We start from the raw sequence: 21,380 nt of genomic DNA, 5'->3' as shown, positions 1-21,380 counted from the left end.
TCAAGTCTGACTTGACCCCACCGTGGCTTTAGTGACCACAGCCCCTCTTCCTGGGTCTTCTGTGCTCCTCTCTCCCCCTCGCCCATTTTTCCTCCTCCCACCCTAGCTCTGTGGTGGGATCTTTAATTGTCACATCTTTCCTGGGACTCTGAGGCTTGCAATTGGGCAGTGGGACTCCTGCAAGGAGGACAGTAGAAAAAAGAGGGGGCCCGATGGCTCTCCTGCCTTCCCCTAGGGAACTCTGCCTTGGGCAGCCCACTTCATCTCCTGATGTCCTTACCTGTGCGGTGACGGTTATGCCTGCCACCCCCCCCCCCCCACCTCATAGGTCGGAAGTGAGGATCAAATGCAATGATTTATGAGAAAGAGAAAGCATAAGACCTTCTATAAATGTACCAGGGATAATAAGCATTATATTTTCTCCTCTGGGTGAAGCAGACTTTGGAAGTATGGAGATTATACTCTAGGAAAATCAGCTGGGCTGGAAACATGAGTTGCTCTTTTCAGACCTCGGCGATGTGCCTCTGAAAGAGACTTTGGTGAAGGTCTGTATCTGTTTGGGGATGTTCAATATTTTGATTGTACCATACACGTCCGCTGAAATGTAATACTTGACATTTCTCAAGCACTGGTTGTGCTTTTTTTTTTTCCTTTTCCCAAATCGAGTGTAACTGAACTATATGTTCAGGGAAATTGAAATAAAACATGAGTGCTTGGTTTCTATGTGAAACTGGAATTTCTGCTTCATCCTCCTTTGAGGACTTCCATCCTCTCCCCAGGTTCCGGCTGGCCACCAGGCATAGGAAGCAGACTGATCCTTCACCCAGGAGGGAGGCATGAGGCGGGGCACAAAATGAGGTTAAACAGATCTGGTTTCGAATCCCACATTCTCCGCTTATCTGACCTCAGAATTCATTCCCTCTTGTATAAAGCATGGGTGATAATAACGCATGCCTTTCAGGCCTGTTGTGAGGATTAGAAATAATATTCGTAAAGCATCTAACATATAATGGGTAAAAATAAAAAATTGCAGTGATGATTGCTATCCATGCTTGCAGAAGGACCGAAATTCTTCTGATCAGCCTGGCACAGCTGCCAGTGCCCTGTGACCTCTGCAGGGATATATTCATCCCTTCAGCTGATTAGAATGAGGCAGTTTCTGGGAGCCCGGAGGTGACCTTCATTTCCAGAGTTCCTGAAGGCAAATCTGGGACACTTGGTGGACAGCAGTCCAGGTAGGCTGGTTTTGACTCAACAGAAGAAAGTGTTTCATAATTATCAGAACCGACCAATGACATGAGGTCATTTTAGAATATAATGAGCTTCCATCCGTTTTCCATTAAGAAAAGGCTGGTAAACATTTGCAAAGCCTCTGTAGGACAGGAGCCCTGGGCTTGGCCCTTGCAGCTCGGAGCTTGGGGGAGGACAGACCGTGAGGAGGAACAGCCTGGCTACAGGGTTTGGCTTAACACGTCCTTTTGATTCTCTTCCTCGCAGGGATTCCTGTGGGTGAGATGCTCTGCTGTGGCCTGCCATCTTAGGACCTGCCTCCAAGAGAAGACTCTGAAGGTTAAGTGATACTGAGACGGGGACATGGTTGTGAAAGATATGGCCTGGCTTGGAAGAAAGGCTCAGCGTCCCTGTAGCTTTGTTTGCAGAGCCAAAGTCACGATGCCTCAGAGGTAGGCAGAGGGTCCAGTGGGAGGTGGACTAGTCCTAGAAAGAGCACTTCCCCAGATGGCTTTGGCCATCACAGTGGGTTGAATGATGTTTCCCCAAAAGATACGTCCAAAGGAACCTGTGAGTGTGACCTTGTTTGGAAGGAAGGTCTTTGCAGATGCAATTATGTTAAGGATCTGGAGATGAGATCATCTTAACTTAGAGTGGACCCTAAATCCAATGACAAGTGTCCTTAGAAGAGGAGGATTGAGGACACACACTGAGGAGATATGAAGACAGAAGTAGAGATGGAAGAAATGCTTCTTCAAGTCAAGGATGTCAAGGATTGCTGGCAGCTGCCAGAAATTAGGAGAGCAAGCCACGGAGCAGCTTGTCCCTCAGAGCCTCCAGGGGGAAGCTACCCTATTGACCTCCTTGGTTTCAGGCTTCTGGCATCCGGAACTGGAGAGAATACATTTCTGTTGTTTTCAGCTACCCTGTTTGTGGTCATTGTGTGCAGCCCTAGGAAACTACACAGCTACTGTTCTGCCATCTTGAATTCTTTCATGCTCTTCCCGCTGGGTCAGTGAGGGGAGCCCTGGGCTCACTCAAGTGTCCGTCATATTCCATGGACAACTGGGCCCCTCGCTCCTGGGGCTGTTCTGTTAGGCCTCTCAGCTCAGGACTCAGTCTCCTCTATTCCCCAGTGCTTCCTGGTGTCTGCTTCCCTCCTCATAGGGTACAATGATGTTGTATTCTTAACGGCTGGGGTTTTATTGCTTAATGACATCTGAGCCGCAGCATGAAGGCACACAGGGGGGCATTGGCACAAGGCCCCTGCCCCATGCAAAAGAGGCACATCGCCAACAGGAAGAACATTTTCAAAAATCATCTTTAGAAAAGGTAGCATCAAGCATGCAGTAAACAGCTTTCAGCCACAGGCCGCCAGCCATACATTTAATTTGTTTTGACCTGGACACAGCTGTTTTCCTCTCCTTTTCCTCAGCATCTTATTCTGAAGTGCCAAGTGCCCATTGTCATTGGCAGTGAGTGTTCATGTTGAAAGACACTTTAATGAGAAAGTTGGCACCACATTCTACACCTGGGTGGGTATTATTCCCTCGGCAAAGTTTGTAGTTAATGAGTTTGGGGTTTTGGCCTGGAAAGCTCTAGGGAGATAAGCTGGGAGGCCTGGCAGTGACATTCTGTTGGAGACAGGCGTGAGCCAGCGCTGTGTCCAGAAGCAGACCAGCCTGTATGGGAGCTGGAGGCGGACCATGCAGGAAGGGCGGGAATGTCGTGTTATTTCATCCCACTCGCCACCGTGCCCACCCCAGCCCCCTGCTTCTCCTGGGAGAACACCAGAACCCCTGGGTACACTTCTTTGAGCTATGGTGGCCCATCCTGCTCTTCAGAAAGTGCAGCCCAGCATTAGCATGGAAATAGAGACATCATTCTTGAGGGGACCTCTGTTGACATCTTCCTCACACATCAGTGCTGGGGAATCAGTCCCTGGGCTGTGCTCTGAGTAGCGAGGATACATTTATTCTGTCTCCTGGCAGGTGGTACCCAAGGAGCTCTTGCATTGGACCCTGTCGCCACAGAATGTCAAACATCCTGCCGTCATGGATTCTCCCAGTCCGGTCCAGTATCTCAGGAGTGGTGGCTGTTCTCATTCCTGGGACTAATAAGAACATTTCAGACCTTTTTTTCCCCTCTTTCTTTCTTCTTCTTTTTTCCTTTTAATTTTCTTTTCTGTCTGTGTGAAAGCACCAAGCCCTGAGTGCTGCTGAGAACAAAAGAGGGCTGTCAAAATTCAGAAAGGAAAATCAAATGTCACCCCAACAGCCACAGCTGAGAGTGCATGGTGACCGTCCCCCATGGAGTGGCCCTGGGTGGAAATGAGAATTCAAGCACCAGGGGACACTCGAAATGACGAAATGTTTAAACGTGGTCTACCCGCTTTCCACGCACCTTTGCTTGGCTTCTTAATTATCAGCAGCACTGACTTCCGAGGAAGCCTCTCTTGCCCATGGAATCCATTTCCTCATCCTCATGTGGACACTCAGTGGCTTCATGTGTACAGCGGGGAAGCATGTTTTATGGCCATGGTTTGTGACTTGGGGGAGAAAGTTGTGATCCGAAAAGCCAGAGAGAGTGGGAGAGAGGGGGTCTCCTTGGCAGACAAGAAAGGCAGCTTATCTTTAATGGAGTCCTTAGCAGGAGCAGAGGGAGGGGCGCTGGAGGGAGATGTAGGAAGCTGCAGCATGAAGTGTAAATATGATGATTGTTGTCTCTTTCACAGGAAGTAAATAAATCAGCTCGGGCGTAGATGTGAGAGGTGGCCGGTGATGCTGTGTACTTACATGGCGTCCTGAGCCTGGCCTCTTCAGAGCACTCCCGACGTTGATTCATTACGCCTTCACCAGCCCACCGAGGGTGGGAGGGGGAGAGAATTATTATCCCTTCTCTAAACCAAGAGACTGAAAGAGGTTAAGAGGCAGTAAGTTGGGAGTCGAAGGCAGCACTCCCAGCAGCCCATCCAGCGCTTCCTCCACTAGATTGTGCTCCACTTAGAAGCAAGTAATTGTCAGGTAACCTATTTTTCGGGGGCTAATTTCAGCATATAAGAGCTTTGTCTCCTCCGTATATTTCTTTGTCTGAAAAATGTATGAGCTGACGGGGCAGGAAAGAGGGACTTTAATTATGTGCCCAAGCTTGTGTGGGGGCCGAAGTTCCCAGAGAGAGGAACAGAGGATGGGACCCACCCCATCCCCCAGACCCACCCGAATGGAGTCCCTTCAGCTCCCAGATGGAATGTGGAAGGGGAAATAGGTCTGTCAGTGGCATCAAGAGGCTTATGGCCTTGGGTTTCCTGAAAATGTGGATCTGAAATGTTTTTCTCATTAAGAATCTGTTGAGCAAGTGTCACGAGGGAAGGCTCAGCGCAGAAGGAGGAGTCGGATGCTCAGCGGTAGGTTGGGCTGAGGCAGGGGAACAACATCCGAGGTTTGCAAATGGGTGGAAAATGCAGGAGCCTTTGTCATCCCAGGCCTGGAGTTCAGCCCTGGCTGTGGGACAGAAAAGCCAGGCAGTGAGGAAGGGACGAGATTCAGACCTGGACAGGATGCACGTTTGAATCATTCTCTGCAGCTCTGCTGCCACAGCCTGGGCTGTCTGGAGCTCTCCTCACCCCAAACCCCCGAGGCTCTCCCGGGGCTCCTGAGAATGGGAGCTGAGAGCAGGTGAGCTGCCGGCGGAGCTCTGTCACATGCGTTACCAAGGAGCAGGTGAACAGAGGAAACTGCCTTCCACGTCCCCAGAGGCCAATTTCCTCCAGTACCAGCAAGGGCACAGGGCCTCCACCAAGTCCCACATGGCAGGGTGGCCGTGGCTTGCGTCTCACCAACAGCAGCTGGATGCAAACCCAGCACCTCCAGGCACCCGGGGAGAGCGCATGGCTCTGCTTCTGAGGACAGGCACATCTGGGCAGGCCTGCCCAGGCATCTCCTCCGCCCCTCACGTGTCCATGATGGGGAGAGGAAACTGGAGGGAGCCTGGGCCTTGTTCACTTATCCTGAAGCTGCAGGGCCCAGACTGATCCCAGCTATATTGGGCAGGCCCTGTGGGGACGTAATATATGCGTTTAGCACTGTTGCGGGTACCTGCCTTTATTATGGCCCTCTGACGCACTCCCTCTCCCCTCCTTTTCCATCCCTCCCCTTCGTTCTCTCCCTTCTTCTCCTCCCTACCCCCCTCCTCTGTCTCTTTTTTTCTCTCAGCCTCTGCTGAATTCTGCATTGACATCAGCACTTCCAAAAACAACAACAACAAAGGAAAGTAGGTCATTGGCAATTCCAGGTCGGAGCTGGGCCCTGGTGCCAGCTGAGTCAGGAGGTGCGGCCCATCTCACAGAGAGCAGAGGGACACCCCAAACTCTGTGCCCACTGCCTTGCAAGTGGAGCTTGGTCCCACCCCTGCCCCGTATTCTGAGGGGAAGAGTAGGTATATGCACCCACCGTGTGTTTGCACGCTGGCTCGGGGATGGGGTTCATCCACCAAGAGCAACACCCCGTACACTTGCTCTGGTCCTGGTATAGTGTTGGGGTTCAGGGGCCTGGGGTGCCCACACTGGTCTCGTGGGTGGGAAGCCCGCCTTCAAATACACATATTTATTCACACACATGTGTACACAAGCCCGTCTGCTCTGCCTCCTCTGCCCTGTTCCTCGGGGGCTTCACACGTAACATTTCCTCTGTTCTCTGTGGTCATGGAACTCCCAGTTCTACTTGAAAGATTACCCAACACGCTAATTGGGACTCCTGCTATGATTAAAAAGAAATTTCAGATTAGAGCCACCACGCCATAGAGCTCAGGAAGAAAACAGCTCTTTATAAACCCAGCAGGAGCAGACTTTGGTTTTTTTCTTCTTTTTTTTCCTTCTTCTAACTTTGAAAAAAACCCCTGCATCTTGCTGCTGTTTGCCCATGACAAATCAAGTACAAATAGCCACCAGGTAGGACCCAAACCATAAAGAGAGGGGCCCTTGCGAGGAGATAAAATTGCAGCTCCCCCCTCCCCTTTTTTAATACAACAGCCATAATGGAGTTCTCTCTCTGAGCAGAGATCCTGCCTCTCCGGGCCCGCGCCTCTGGCCTCCTGACTTGGGAGATGCCTCCATCCATTCTGGGTCAGCCTTTGCCCAGGATAAAGCTTTTATGAGCAGCCGAGGGTGAGGAGCACATTTCAATCAAGTTCCCTGAAGCGATTAGCTCTGGAGGTCCCCGGAGGTGTCTGGGGGTAGATTTAAGCTGTGGTCAGTAACCGGCAGGCACAGCGATGAGGGCAGCGCTTCTGAATGATTTTACTTGCAGGGCTGAGCTCATCGCATGGACACTTTTAGATCTCATTAGCTGGGGGAGAGCAGGCGCACACTGTACCAGGTCCCCTGGGCACCTTACCTTTTCAAGCAGCTCCTCTTGTTTCCAGAGGGAGAAAAGTCCTCCCCCCTCCTTTCTACCCCAACCGTCAGCTCCAAGCCCCCAACACCCAGTTATGATTTTTAAATTTTAACGTTGAACCCAAACCTTCCTCAAAGGGAACAATCTGACTCTATGTAAATAAAGTGTCTCCTTAATATTGGCTTCGTTCAAAGACCCAAGAAAAGAACATCAATGTTTGTTGATGGAAGAGTGTAATTGTCTTTAAGGGTAATTGGCTAAATTATTGCAGATAATTGTCTGCAAATAATGGAGAGGCAGGTTAACAAAGAGGAAGGAGGCTGTGTGAAGGGGCAGGTGCACATAAGCAGACCTCTCGGCCTGAGTGGGGTGGGGTTGAACCCAGGAAAATGTAACGCAAGGACCACATTGTTCAAGGACCTCATTGTCCCACTCCTCCAAAACCACCATTCCTGGCATTTTGCAACTCCCCAGAGCAGTTAAGTTCCAGAAAGAATGTGAAGGGCCTCCCTCGGGTGGCCACCTAGAGACATTGCGAAATGACAGCTACTCTGCTTAGATACCATCAGTTTATAAAAGGAGGGTGTTTTAGGATACCACTCTCCCTCTCCCAATCAAAACTGGAGACTCGATTTCAGAAGAATGAATTATCTTTAGATTGAATAAATTTGGCTTAATGAAAAGATCACTATATTAATGTTTCATCGCAAATCAGTAAAATCACAGTCGTAGGCTCCCCATGCCTTCAAACCAGCATTTGGAAATGACTCTTCCCTGGGAGCTGTTGCCGCAGGTTCCAGAATGAAGAAGAAGCAGAGAACCTCGGTTTAAAAGGCTGTTGCCATCTTCTTCTGGTAGTTTCTCAATCCTTTCTTCCCCTTCTATTTCCCTTGTGTGAAGCAGAGAATTTGGTGAAAGCCAAAATTGGCCAAGAACTATTTCCACTGCCCATTGCCCTGACAGCCAGTGATGTCATCTTGAAGGCAGAGTGCCACCTGTGGGTCAGGGTGGGGAGTGCAGCAAGGCCTGGGATCACCTGAAGGTTCTTCCAACCCAGCAGTTCTTAACTTTTTTGAGGTTCTGATGAAAGTCTCTCCCTAGAAACCTGTACTTCCCCAGAAATCCTTGCATTGAATTCCTCACAGTTTATGGACACACTCCTCCCTCATACCCCAACCCTACTTCAGAACCCTGAATCTGGACAAACATTTCTCGTATTTCTCAGTTCAATGATAAATTTACACTTAAAATCCTAATGTTTCACTGAGAAACAGCCAAGCAAAAGTGTGACCATTTATGTCGTTGTCCTTGTTGGAAACTTTATTTTCTCCTGATCACAGTTGTTCAAATATAAGAAAACTCTACCTAAATAGGTAAAGAAAGTAGCATAAACATAAACTAAATTTAGAATTGAAAAGGCAAAATATCATGAAGTTATGCAAGATATTACCATTGGGGAAGACTAGGTGAAGTCTATATGGGGCCTCTCTGTATCCTTTTTGGGAGTGTGGGGAGGGTGGGAAACTTCCTGTGAACCTATATTTCCAAATAAAAAGTTTTTCTAAAAACGGAAAATTTTTCAGTAAGATAAATTGTAAAAAGTTATAATATCAGCTAGGATAGATTTGCATGAGCTAGTGATTGCCTGTTCATTTTTTAGCCAATTGCTATTAGATAATTTAAAATTGGGACCAAAATTTTAAAATTCATGAAAATATACCAAACAAGGAAAGCAGACATATTTGATTGAAAATTATGATGATGATGTTGATTTTCCAAATGAACAAAAACGATGAAAAGAAAATATAAATTCCCAGAACAGTCCCAAGGTTCACACAAACTCTGAGGAGAGGCCAAAGATTGATTGTCAAAAATGCTTGAAGCTCAAAGAGTTATAAAAACATACAGCCACTTGGCGGGTTCAGCTAGGAAGGTACCTTTTTTATGTTTGAACCTAGGGACCCCCACGTGGTTCTGGCAGGTCAGATTGTCAACTTCGAGTGGCCCTTCTGTTCACATGGTGAGAGGGGCCCTGCACGGGAAAGGACCGTGGGGCTGGGTCTTCTTTCTCCGCCCTTACTGTTAGAGTTTACTGTACAACATGGGGTCCTTCCAGAAATGGAGATCCAGCTACAGCTGTCAAGAAACTGAAGAAAGAGCCCTGGCCAGCATGGGAGTTCTCTGTTACTGCACCCCAGTTCTTGGTGAGAAGGAAGGCAGAGATCAGTCTCCTGGGTTGGTGATCTCAGTGACCTAGTTTGGGAAAGTTTAAGGGGTCAGGAGAGCAGAGAGAACCTCTAGGAAAAGTTTCTGACCTTTGACTGATTCTGCAAATCAATTCTGAGTGCGAAATTCCTGGGGGTGGGAAGGAAGAGTTTGGTCCCCCGGGATGGTCCCACTCTTATCCATGGGTCATGTGGGATGGGGGTCTTCCACTCAAGGGAAGCACAAGGCTGTGTTGGGGAAGAGCTCCAATCTTGGACTCAGAACCAAGAGGTCCATTTCTTTATCTATAAAACAAGGATTGTAATCAAATCTTCTCAAGGTCACACTTCCCAGTTAACTAGGAGGCTGTGTCTACAATGGGACTTTAAAAACCTGAAATGCTACCCAATTCTAAGTTGCTTTTTCACTTTCACTCATCACTGATCTTAGGAGAGAAAACAGATGAGGAGGAACGATTTCCAAGAAGACAGGGCCATGGCCTGGCTGGACTCGCTCTCAGAAGCTGAAGTGGGTCAGTGATTCTGAACGATGAAGCCGTCTCTGAGGGAGAAGGCCAAGGGGGAGGGAGCCAGAGGAGGCTGATTCTGACAGTGGCCAGTGGCTGCTAGGTAGGCAGAGGCCAGTGCTGGGCCCAGAGTGAGGTTGGGGGTGGGGGAGGAGAGAGGAGCTAGTAAGGCAGCAGGAGTGATTGTGCGGGGAGAACTTCCCTGCATGCATCATCTGTGAGGCCGGCAGGGATGATTGTCTGGTCTGTGGGGTGGTGGAGAAGATGTAGGAAGGGGCTGTCGCAGAATGGGTCTGGGATCAGGGGACAGCTTAGAGGCATGGAGTTCACCACCGCTGTGCCTACAGCAACTTCCAACCAGGATACCCAGTCTCCACCCTGTCTGCCTCTGTGAGCATCGAGCTGTGAGCAAAGTTGAGCCCCAAGGATGGGCTGAGCCTCTTTCCTGATGAACTCGGGTCACTGCCAGCGGAGACACAGGCGAGGAAGTGAGCCCGGGGGGTGGCGCCTGGAAGGGAGGCTGGTGTGGAAATTCAGAAGAGCCTGTACCTTAGACTTGTAAAGTGCCAGACACTCAGTGGCACTTTAAATGCCACAGATAAAACAGTGAGAGACTCTCTGGGCGGCAGGCGAGATGAGGGGTCAGGGATCTCGGGGCCTCTGAGGCTCAGATGCTGGGATAAAGAATAAAAACACCTTGGAGACCTCTGTGACCCTGAGCACGGTGGGGAGAATGCCAATGTGGCTCTGCTGGCCGGGAGCTCAGGATGGAGAGCCACCCTCCTCCCCATACCCAAGGGTATGGTGTCTGAAGGATTAAGGGCTCGGGCCCCGGGAGCCTCCTATTACACCCTCCTGTCTGTCTGTCTTCTGTCTGCGTCTTTCCCTGCCTCTGACTCTTTGGCTACATGATTCCCCGCAGGGCTGTGCTGCCTTTCTCCAAGTGACACAGTATGTATGCCCTCTGGGGTCTCGCTCAGACTCCACTAGGCCACTCCTGACCCCATCCCCCACCACAGTTCCCTCTGTAGGTTTGTCCTGCTGGCCCCTCGTCACTGAGAAAGTCTTCTTTGGTGGTTGTCCTTTGCATCTCTCTCTAGCTGGAGCAGTGAGTGGCCCCCTGGATGCTGCCACATCTCAGTCTCCACTCAGAGGGCATCACAGTCTTGCCTGAAGCTGGGGGGTTGGGTGATATGGAGCTGGTTGCCTCGGAAGCCTCCCACCTGTTTAGGTCCTGAGCACTTGCGTTTCCTTCTTCCTTAGAGTCTGTCTCCTGGGAAATGGTACTTAAGAAATTGAAGGGTTTAATAGATCTCCTGCTTCCTCTCTCTTCTGAGAGGGACCAGCAGAAGCTGTGGATGGCAGGGGCTCCCCAAGAAGCCTGAGTGAAGGAGGTAGGGGTGGTGTGGCGCCTCAGCCAACTTGGAAAGCCCTGTGACCCAAGCCCATTTGCAGCAATGGTGTCAAATCCTGCCATTCAGGCATGCCATTAGTGTACACGCTGCCACACGAAAATTGGTGACACAAAAGGCACAGCCATCCCCACCCTCCTGGTGCTTAGAAACGAATGGTTCTAACGAGAAATCAGGGCTGAAAGGGGGGAGATGGAAGGCAGGCCACATATGTGCAGGCTGGTGGCGTATCTTGGAGGAGGTTGACCCACTTCTCTTGGAGTAAGGGGCCTTGTGAGCTGGTTCACTGAAATGCCACTTAAATTAGCCACTGCTCCCAGCACAAGGGTCCCTTTTGTCCTCATCCCTCCCGAGTTGCTCTTAGAGCAACGTCGCCTGTCAACACAGCCTCGTAACTACTCTCTCCTTCTTTCTCCCCTGGGGCATCCTCAGTTCCCTCACCCAGTGGACTTTTCAGGACCATAAAGGACCCTGATTCCAGCAGCTCTCCTAAAAGAGACAGGCGAGGACAGCCTGAGTGAGAGAGCCCAGGTAGGGTTGTATCAGGCGAAGCTTCCCTTTCTTCCTGGCTTTTTACTTGTGGTGTGAGTTATTTAGCCAACAATAGATGTTTATGTGTATTTTTTTTTAGAGCTTGTATTTATTAACAGCCTGCAGGGGGGAGACCAGGAGATTTATACTGAAAGCACAGTGAGTTAAAAGGGACAATTAGAGGAGCAGAAAGAGATATCGAGTAGAGAGTTGTAAAGGATATTTTAATGCACAAAGGTTCTTGAGATATTTTCCAAGTAGACAGAAGGTAAAAGAAAATTGGCCCATTACAAGCTGATAGTGGGGGATTGGTGACACAGGATGGAATAATAGCTGATGGGATAAACTCCTACTTAGGCCAGGGAGCCGGGCTGGGAGGAGATGAGCCAGAATGTGATCACAGCCAGGTCAAGGGACTGAGCGGTAGATGTTGACCGGCGCCCCATCAAAAGGTACACTAGCACTTGCCAATCAAGGAAGGTACACAAAGAAAGGCATCCTTCAGGTCAGTGTTGACTAGGGCCCTGAAGAGCTGGGTCCCAGAGGTGGGGTCCAGCAGAGGCTGGTAGGGACAGCCTGGGTGGTGAAAATACAAAGGGAGGATCTGCTGGGCGCTGCTGAGGCCCCAAGACTCCCAGTCGGCTGCAGGGAGCCCTCCCAGCAAACCTGTTCCCTCTGACCCCATACCCTGCAGCTTGTCCTCCAAGAAGACTTCCTGGCTCCCTCGGCCCCCTCAAACCTGCCAACAGGCCTTCTGGAGCCCCCATTTGCCATGGTGGCAGAGTGCTGAATGATTAGTTAGGTGGCAAGTAAACATTTGCTAAATGGGATTCTTGGCTCCCTGGTAATGAACAGCCCCAGCAGGAGAGAAGAAGAGAGAAGCAGTCTGGGGGAGTTCTGGGGATCACTGATGGTCTGCCAGAGTGGGCACATGTGAAAGTGGCTGAGAGGGTATCTGGGCAGCCTCTTGGAAGCAAGAAGAGGGGCTGAGGGTTGAGCCCTTCATGTACGGGAAAGGAGGGAGTGTGGGAGACAAAACAGCTATGGGATGCTTTCCGAGCTTGGAAGCAGCAGGTGTCTGGGAATGGGACTCTGGCCCAGGCAGACTTCCAGGGAGAGCTCCAGCTTGCTGGCACGAGGGAAGGATCTGGCTGAGCAGAAAGGCAAGTTTTGATGATGAAATCCACTGTTGAGGAACACTGGCAAGCCTGCCACGGGTGCGGACCACGTGCGTGGAGGGACTGGGGGTGCGGGGTAGGGAAGAGTACCCCATACGGGGGGCCAATACCTCCACTTCCAGAGTAGAGTCCAAGTCCCTGTGTAGGATTCCTGGGCCTTGCCCAGCCAGGCTGGCCTTCCATGCCTCCCTAAACGTCATTCCCGGTCCTCAACTCACAGTTGTTTGCAGATACCCCAAACGTGGTGCTATTACATGCCTCTAGCCCTCTGCCTGGAATATTTCCCATATCCTTCTCTGGCTGCCTCCTCATCCTCTGAGACCCATTAGAGTGTCACCTCCTCCTGGAAGCCCTCCCTGACTGCCCCCACCCCAGCCAAATTTCTCGGGGTGGAGTGGGGGTGGGGGCGCTAACAGAGGCACCAATCCCATCCTGGTTTCACCAGTCCTACCTGTTTTCACATCTAGGCTCTGAGTTCTTTTTGGGAGAGCCATGCCTTCTGACTTTTAGGACCTCAGAGCCTGGGCCAGTGGCTGGCCCACATGGGCTCTTGATCAGTGCTTGTTGAACGAACGATAGGAAGCCAGGCAAGCTCTAGAGTTGGGGGACAAGCTTGTGGAGAGACTCTGAGACCACCCACCAGTGGCCACCCATTCCCTCAGAGTGGAGGGCTGTGTGGCTGGAGCTGAGAGAGGAAGATGAGGAGCTGGCTCCCTCCCGGGGTCTATTGAAAGTGCTGAGCAAAAACGGCAGAGGGGCTGACCCCATCAGGAACAAAGAGGGGTGGCCTCAGCCTCTGGGAGGAGGACAGAGCTCCCAAGGCAGGAACCCACACCTCCCTGCCCTGAATCACCCAGGAGGGATGCTGGGTCTGGTGAATGGAGAGGCCTTCACTTAGCCCCTGACTTGTCAACTTGCCCTGATGTTTTGGACAATGGTGTCATCGTGACTGCGTAGCATGTGAGCTGCTGAGTGACGAGTGATGTCATCCACAATAGAGCTGCTTTTATTCCTTCTACCTTTTAGAGGAGCAAGCTGCTAAAAATACACCTGGTGTCCTGGGCCCCTTGCCTTGCCTCTAATAACAGTCGGCAACCAGAGACTGTGCTGTGCTTGACAGAAGTGGATCATTTATAAAACATTAGCATTTCCCGTACTGACATTTCACTTCCATATTACAGGACTTACTAAGTCTTTTTAAAAAATTTTTAATAAAGTGCTTGGATGCTTGATTTTCCCACTGAGGGCTGTGCTATCTAAAGTTGGAAAGGAAATCAACAACATAACAGCATCCTCGGGTTCTAAGGGACAGCTTGGCCCTGGCACTGGGCTGGGTGAGAGCAGGCAGACCAGTGGGGAGCAAACACAGGCCAAAGGCGATTTGTTCTGCCGTCACCAGGCTCCCTTTAGTGCATGTTTCCAGTCTTGTACTGAGGATTTGTCCGGGCCTGAAAACACAGGCCTCAATTTGAGGAACTCTCTCCTTTCTCCAAAGCCAGAGAGGCAGGTGCAGCCTCCAGACTCCATCCACGTCCCCTGCTGCATGGGTTGGTCCCTGGCATTCTGGAATCCCCTCTGGGCACTAGGAATTGGCAGTTCCCTTCCCACCACCCCCAAGCCCCTTTAAGAATCAACAGCTCAGCTGCTGCTGGTGAAGCTTCTGGGAGCAGGCCGGGAAAGATCCAGGGCCAGCCAGAGATGGTGCTCACACAGCACAGCCGGAGTGTGGGAAGTGAGTCATGTTCTGTGCCAGTGAGGGAAGAACCATGGAACGGAGAATGCGCGTGTGTGTGCGTGTGCGCGTGCATCCATGTCCCAGTGAGTCAGCATGCCCCTGCCCCAAACAGCTCCTCCTGCCAACAAACGTGCTTGTGTTCTCAGAGCTGTGCCTGGCCGGGTTCGCCCACCCCACAAAAATCCGGGATCCGCCACTCCTTCAGGAAAACGGGGTTAGGAAATGAGAAACAGGGTTCTTGTCCAAGAGAATTTTTTTTTATTATTATTTTTCTCTTAATTGGATTCAATGTTTCTGCTCCTCACATACATCCTCTCTGGTGGGGAATTCGGGTTTGTGCAAAGCCAAAAAAGATTGTGCCTGCCCAGACCCCAGCCAGTAGCACAGCCGAGCCCCTTTCCCCTGTCTGGGGTTGCCTGCTCCATTCCCTGCAAGTCCCCACTCTTGACCCCTGAGTCTGGCCACCCCCTGACCTCTGCTCGTCCCCGGGCATCTTCAGAGGGTCCAGGAGGAATGGGGCCTCCATAATGCAGAAGTGCCTGAGATGGTTCTTGAAATGCCCTCTTTGTTCCCCTTCTGCTAAGGCCACCTGATGCTCTCCCTCCTGCCACCCTACACAGGACCCTTGCTGGGACGCCCATCAAAGAGCCTCAAGGAAAAATTCAGCAGCTGAGCCATGCTAGAGGCCTGGGATCATGCCCAGAGTATCCCTGGCCTATCGAGACTGTCACTGGCAAAATGCTAAGCTGACAACACTGCCCAGCCTGTTGGACTAACACTGTGGATGCTACCTCGCCCGCCGGCCTGAGAAACCCAAAGCCTCTTTCTTTCCCTCCTCTGTCCAACCAGTCCCCAGGGCCTGGCTCCCTGATGCCCAACAAGCTGCTTCTTGCTTCTCACTCTGATGCCAACAGCTACCATACTGGGGGTGATTGGGTGCTCTGAGGTGGCAGACGGGCTTGTGTTGCATATAAAAACATGGTGATGTTCTAAATGTCTAAGAATATTGGTCCCCTGAAGTGGTTCTTGCTGTCTCCCCTTCTCCTTGACCCTCCCCACTGCCCCTTTGCCCCAGGCCCTGGCAAGCCCAAGTTTCATGGGATTCTAGATGGAATCCTAGAACTCCTTTCTTGCTAGAAATCACCAATACAATCCTTAGTTCAGCAGATAAAGTTTTCCGTATAATTTATAAACATTGTAAGACATACAGTTTGGTAGGGGAGTAGGGCGGGGGACCTGTGCATTTGTGTATATATATATATATATATGTAGACAGTGTGTATATATATATAAGTGGACATAGTTATAAAACTGCACCTCCTGTGAGAACTTCATTGCACACAATGAAGTTCTAAATTTCAGCCTCTGATGATCTTTCCTTTGGTAATTGGTTCTTGGAGACAAGCAGTCAGGCCTGGATCTGCCAGGGTTGCCTGAGACATCAGGAATGAGAGGCATTACCCTCAAGGGAGGGACTGAAGGTGGCACATGGTTGGATTCAGGGCAGGTTGACTAAATGGCTTCAGGCAAGAGCCAAAATGCCACCTGTGCATGTGCTCCCAGACAGCTGGTCGACCCAGCCTCTTGGGTGAGCCTTCTCTATTCTTCTCTGAGTCCTGCTTCCTCTGGGAATAGCGGGGGCCCTTCAGACCTCTCCAAATGATCAGGAGCCCAGAGAGCCCAGCTCCCATGGGGCACTGTCCCATTGTTGCTAATGAAGGATTCACTTTGTGGCTCTAACCACCTTGCTGGGTGGATGCTGTCCGTGGGTGCTCGGTGGAGGGCTGGCTGGGACAGCTGGGTGAGATGCGCTAATCCCATCTTGCTTGGGGCTGTACACTTTGGGTTTATCATCCATCGGGCAGGGCCCAGACAGCAGCCGAAGCCTCTACCAGCCTTTGCCTGAAACCCAGCAGATCCTCCACTTGTAAAAAAAAAGAAAAAAAATCCTGTTCCTTGGTGGACATGTGGCAGTGCTGGGTGCTGGCGCCCTGCGCCCTCAGCGGAGAGTAACCACCAGCCCCAGTATCCAGGCCAGGAGGGAGGCCCCCAGGGAACTGCCAGAGGAGGCCTGCTGCACCCCGCTAGGGGCACGGATGGGGGTCCTGCGGGCACATTTGCCCTTCCTCTTGGGCCGTGCTGTGGGCATGATGTCAAAGCTGAACTTGTGCTGGTAGTCGGGGGCATAGTCCTGCAGCTCGTGGGCCTGCTTCCCAGTGCCCGCCTTGGAGACCTGGTTGCGATTCCTGTGGCTGGTGCAGTTCTTGCCCGGCTTCTTGTAGCCCGACCGGGAGCCGGGCAGATGGCCGTGCGGGTGGCTCTTGTCCCTGGCGGGGCCGTGGGGTGGGTGGTGTTCCTTGCGGGCGGCCCTGTCGGTGGTGGTGAGAGTGTGTGACTTGATCTGGTGCGGGGACACTGGCCCTGTGCAGTTCCGGAAGTCCTCGGCCCTCAGCAGCTTCAGATCGTGACCATGCAGCGGCTCAGGGGACACACAGGGGACAGCAGAGCTAGAGCCACGAAACTTTTGCAGCCATTCCCACAGGGAGCGGGCCCGGCAGCCACAGTCCCAGGCATTTCCATTGAGGCGGAGGAACTCCAGGGCCCCCAGGGGTGCCAGGCAGTCACCCTGCAGCTCAGAGAGACTGTTGTTGAAGAGGAAGAGAGTGGTCAGCCTGCGGAGGTCGTGGAAAGCCCTGTGATGGACCCACTGCAGCTGGTTCTCGTGCAGTAGGAGCCGGTCCAGGTTCACTAGACCCCGGAAGGTGTCTTGGCCCAGGCTCCACAGCTTGTTGCCATGGAGGAACAGGTGGCTGAGGTTGACCAGGTCCACAAAGATGTCGTCCTGGAGGTACTCAATGTGGTTGTCCTGCAGGTAGAGGTACTGCAGGCTGTGCAGGCCACCAAAGATGCCCGCTGGCAGGGCACTGAGCCCACACTTGTAGAGGTAGAGGGCATGGAGCTTCACCAGGCCCTGGAAGGTCTCAGGGGCCAGTGACCGCAGCTGCCGGTTGTCGCCGAGGTCCAGCTCCTCCAGGTGCACGAAGCCCTGGAAGGTGTTGGGGTCGATGAAGGTGATGTTGTTGGAGTAGATCCACAGGGTGACCATGGCGGGGCTGAAGTGGCCCTGTTGGAGGAGGGTGATGCGGTTGTTCTGCAGGAAGATGCGCTCGCTGTCCTCTGGGATGCCCTCGGGGATGGCAGCGAAGTTGTGTGCCTGGCAGCTGACGGTCATGGGGGCAGGGTAGCACACGCAGTCCCTCGGGCAGCCGCCGCCCAGGGGCAGCTCCCCCGCCAGCAGCAGCAGCAGCAGTTCCACACAGCACCCTGGCAGGGAGAGAGAGCACAGCCAGGTCAGGGGCTGCCAGGGAGGTGGGAGACAGTCCGGACCGGCACGTGACCCTCCTTGGCCCCTAGGGCTCTGTCCTCGTCTTTGCTGCGCTCAGCGGTCTGGAGTGTTTTAGCCCCTGAGGGCCTGGCTCCTGATGGCTCCCCACACCCTGGCGCCCCACCTCTACTGGGGGTTCTGTCCCAGCCTGGGCTGTGAGATGAGTCGGGGTAGCGGCTGTAATCCCCCTCCACCCCGCATACTTCCTTAGCCCCACCCCCACCCCAGCCCCGCCCATATCTGCTGAGCCCGCCCCCAGGCTCTGTCGGCCTTACTAAGATGGAGGTCACAACCCATGGACACAGCAGCCAGCCTTGGGTTCCTGTCCCAGCTCTGCCACTTACTTGCCCTTATCTGCATGAACAGATAGTGGTGCAGACTCTCGTTCTAACAAAGTGAATATCGCATATGGAGTCCTGAGGAGTCTTTTTATTTAAATTATTCCCAATAACAAGCAAAGCATGCATGCATGACACCAAAGTTTATCTTGAGAGATTTCTCATTTACAGTGCTTTCCACGTCCTCAAGTATGCATCATCCCCTATGCCTCAGTTTCCTCATGTCTAAATAGTAATAGTTGTCCCTTGCAGAGGACGTGTGTGCATGTGTGTGTTTGTGGGAAGGACTGGGGGAAGCACCAGGGCTGATGGCTCTGCGGCCCAAGAAGTGGCCAGAGAGAGGCTGCCCCACACTGGGGTCCACCTTCTGGCCCCTCCCCTCTCCCCATCTTACTGGAGATCCCAGGCTGTGGCTGCAAAACAGACTTGCCTCTTAACTGTCCGGAGCATTTCCTCTGCAGCTTCCCTCTAATTGGGCATTAATTAGGCATTCGTTAATGGATCCTTAAAATAATTTACTTTCAGATGTGTCCAGCCTGTGGTCGGATAATAGCCCCGCACTCATTATCAGAGCAGCCTCATTATGGATGATCGTCATTACCTGCATTTTTCCAGGGTCGCAGCTGCCCCAGGCAGCCTGGTAGGCGCGCCAGTGTTGGGGGCACAGACTCCAGGCCTGTGGACCCCGACTCTGCAGGGCCAGGCAGCCATCTCATCCCTGCCAGGGCTGGCCTCCTGCTCCTTCCTTTCCAGCTTGGCCAGCCAAGCCTCTGGGGAGAGTCAGGGGCCTGAGGCAGCTCGGCTGATTCTTCCTGCTGCCAGCAGTGCCCAGGGCATGGAGAATGAGAGAACAAGCCTTCCCGGCCACTCTTGGGCCGGCCTGGCTCCCAGCTTCAGGCCGGCCACCACCCCAGCCGCCTGTCTGGGCTCAGGTGGGCCTCGCCTCCACCACCACCCCCTCTTTCCTTGCAGAAACGGCATTGTAAATAAGTGACAGCTCCCAGCTGTTGGGAGTTATGGGCTCCCAGAGAGTGGCAGCTGCTTCCAGTCCCCCTGTAATCACCCGGCTTCGACTTAATGTTTCCAACACATAAAAATCATCGCACATAATTTGGTTTTTGCATAATTGTGTTCGGTTGTGATTTCAGAGCAATTATGACCTCTGTGGTGATGGTGGTGGTGGGAGTGCAGCTGTGAGGACCTTATCTGGGCCAGGCCACTTTCTAGGTGGCCCCTGCCCTGCCTTCAGTCATCTGGACCATTGGACAGTCTGCAGGCCAGGCCCCAGGCAGGGGCCTCCTCGGCTGCCTCCTCCTGTGTAACAAGAGTAGGAGATGATCATTATGCCAGGGCTCCCCACATGGAGGCTCGGGTCTGACCTCCAGCACCACACCACCCACCTCAGTCTGGCCAGGGGGCCCAGCCCCCCAGGGGGAGATAAGAGTGGGAGGACCCCCTTGGAGCCTGGACCCCAAACCCCAGCTGACTACTGGGGAGCCTTCTCACTGCCTTGAGCCTCCAATGCCTGGGGCTGGGAGGAGGGACCAATCCACACCAGCTGCACCTTCCACAGAGCCCGCCATTCCCTCTCCCCTCGCTCAGCTCTGCTCCTCACCTCTTCCCAGGCTGCCCTGGGGAGGCGCCCCACCCTGGAACTCTGAGGGAGCCCCAGGTGCCCCTCCTAGCTCAAGGGTGTATGAGGTGCTCACTGTACTGAAGGGGACGGGGCCATGGCCACGAACCCATGCTTGTGGGAGCCATGGGTCCACACCAGACCCCCCACTGCCTGGGGTCCTGCAAAAACAGGCATTTGCTCCCCTGAAGTCAGGCAGGGAGAGCCACTCACGGCAGGAGCAGGGTGAGCTGTGGCAGGCTCAGCATTAATACCACCGACATTTGTGTAGCTTACGGAGTTTACAGAGTGCTTCTGCCCGCACGCCTCTGATCCTCAGAACTATCCTGTGCGGTGGGGAGTAGGGGAGCTTTCCTGCCCCTGATGTAGGTGGGGCAGGCAGCCTGTCTGCCTGCTGCTGTGGCTCTGTCCCTGTAAGGCCCCAAGAGGGGGTTCTCTGCAATGGTCCCCAGAGAAGCCAGGGGAACTCCACAAAGAGCCTCAGCCCTCCCTCAGACAGGTGCCCTCAGGGGATGATGGGGCATGGGGAAAGGGGGAAGGAATCAGGAGAAGACCCTGGTTTGGGTAAAAGAGCCAATTGTCCAAAAATCTAGGCTGGGCTTTGCAGCTGACGGGGAACACACTTTGGCAGGTGGGAGAGGTCAGATAGCAGGGGGCGGGGCTGGGGGTAAAGGAGGGACCCAGGGCAGGAGCCACCACACTCTTCCCCTGAGAGAGGCCCAGGAGGAGGCAGGGACCCCAGCTGATGCTTGGAGCTGCTCTCCATCCTTCAGTACCATCCAGATGCCAGGGTGCCCTGGCCAGGGAAGCTGCCCTTGCAGTTAACCCCTGGCCCCTCCCACTGTAACTGGGAAGAGTCTCAGCTCAGTCTGCTTGTCCACCCTGGAAGCTGGTCTTACCTCCAAGGCCCTGGGCCAGCTCTCCTATCCTCCTGCCTCTGGCACCCCTGCCTGAGCCAGCGGGTACCCTTGCTGGTTTCTTCCCAGGGAGGCTGATACTGCATCACCAGGGCTCCTGCTGTGCCCCCTGTGCCACTTCTGTGTGGCCCACAGGAGCCCTGACCCGCTGATTGCTGATTAATGTATTAACAATGACATCAGTGCCTTTGCTGTGCATTTGAAGATTGCAAATTAGCAAAGATTCAAGTTTCCGTGGAGGAGCCTTGCGCCCCTTCCCATCAGTCTCCTCGCTCCCTCCTGGGTGGGGCAACAGGTTGCTCTGTCCATGAGGGCTGGGGAAAGCAAGATGGGGACTCCCGCCATCACCCTCTGGACTCCCTCGTGCTCTCCTCTTCTGTCCCCTCCCCCTTCTCTCCTCAAGGGGCATTCAGCTGCTCCTAGACAACCTGGCCTCCCACACAGGAGCTTACCCACATCTTTGCAGCCTCATTCATTTCTTCCTCCATTCAATACTTGCCGCAGGAGTCCTGGAGTATTCAGAGTGGCAGGGCAAGGAGAGGCCTGGGGATGAACTGGGCAGGTCCTCACAGACTAGCAAATGGGGATCTCACAATACCAGGCAGTCCAGCAGGTGCCAGGCCCAGAGTAGGCACCTAGGTATGTGTATGGGGATGGCATCTGCTGCATTTGTGCCACCTCCTCCATGAAGTCCTCTTGCACAGAGGATGTGTAGGAAAGGAGAGCTGGTACTGGTTTCAAGTCCTCCTTCCGGCAAACCCCCAAACCCCTCACCTGCTGGTCAGGGACCCGTGGGGGCCGGGGTGAGAAGCCTGGGCACAGACGGGCCCCTCAGCCAGTCCACTCAACAGCCAGTTCATAAGATGTTCTTATGAACGGTCCCACGGGGGCTGGACCTGG

General features: G+C 53.0%; 1 protein-coding gene and 1 long non-coding RNA gene across 2 annotated transcripts in view; one reads left to right on the top strand and one right to left on the bottom strand.

Annotated features, from left to right (window-relative positions):
• The first annotated feature begins 360 nt into the window (after positions 1 to 360).
• On the top strand, positions 361 to 2,144 carry LOC135323152 (uncharacterized). Its single transcript, XR_010384405.1, has 3 exons — positions 361 to 545; positions 1,059 to 1,235; positions 1,498 to 2,144. It is a non-coding gene; the product is annotated as an uncharacterized LOC135323152 (long non-coding RNA).
• Positions 2,145 to 14,424: 12,280 nt separating this feature from the next.
• The window catches only part of RTN4RL1 (reticulon 4 receptor like 1), a 62,942-nt gene continuing 55,986 nt past the window's right edge, over positions 14,425 to 21,380 (bottom strand). Inside the window, exon 2 of the mRNA XM_031468534.2 lies at positions 14,425 to 17,531. Coding sequence (XP_031324394.1) covers positions 16,207 to 17,531 — 1,325 coding nt within the window. The 3' untranslated portion in view covers positions 14,425 to 16,206. The remainder of the gene's footprint in view (positions 17,532 to 21,380) is intronic.

Source organism: Camelus dromedarius, chromosome 16, assembly GCF_036321535.1.
Source record: "Camelus dromedarius isolate mCamDro1 chromosome 16, mCamDro1.pat, whole genome shotgun sequence".
Classification (NCBI taxonomy): domain Eukaryota; kingdom Metazoa; phylum Chordata; class Mammalia; order Artiodactyla; family Camelidae; genus Camelus; species Camelus dromedarius.
Note: the sequence above shows the minus strand (reverse complement) of the source record. Positions and strands in the feature narration are given on the sequence as shown.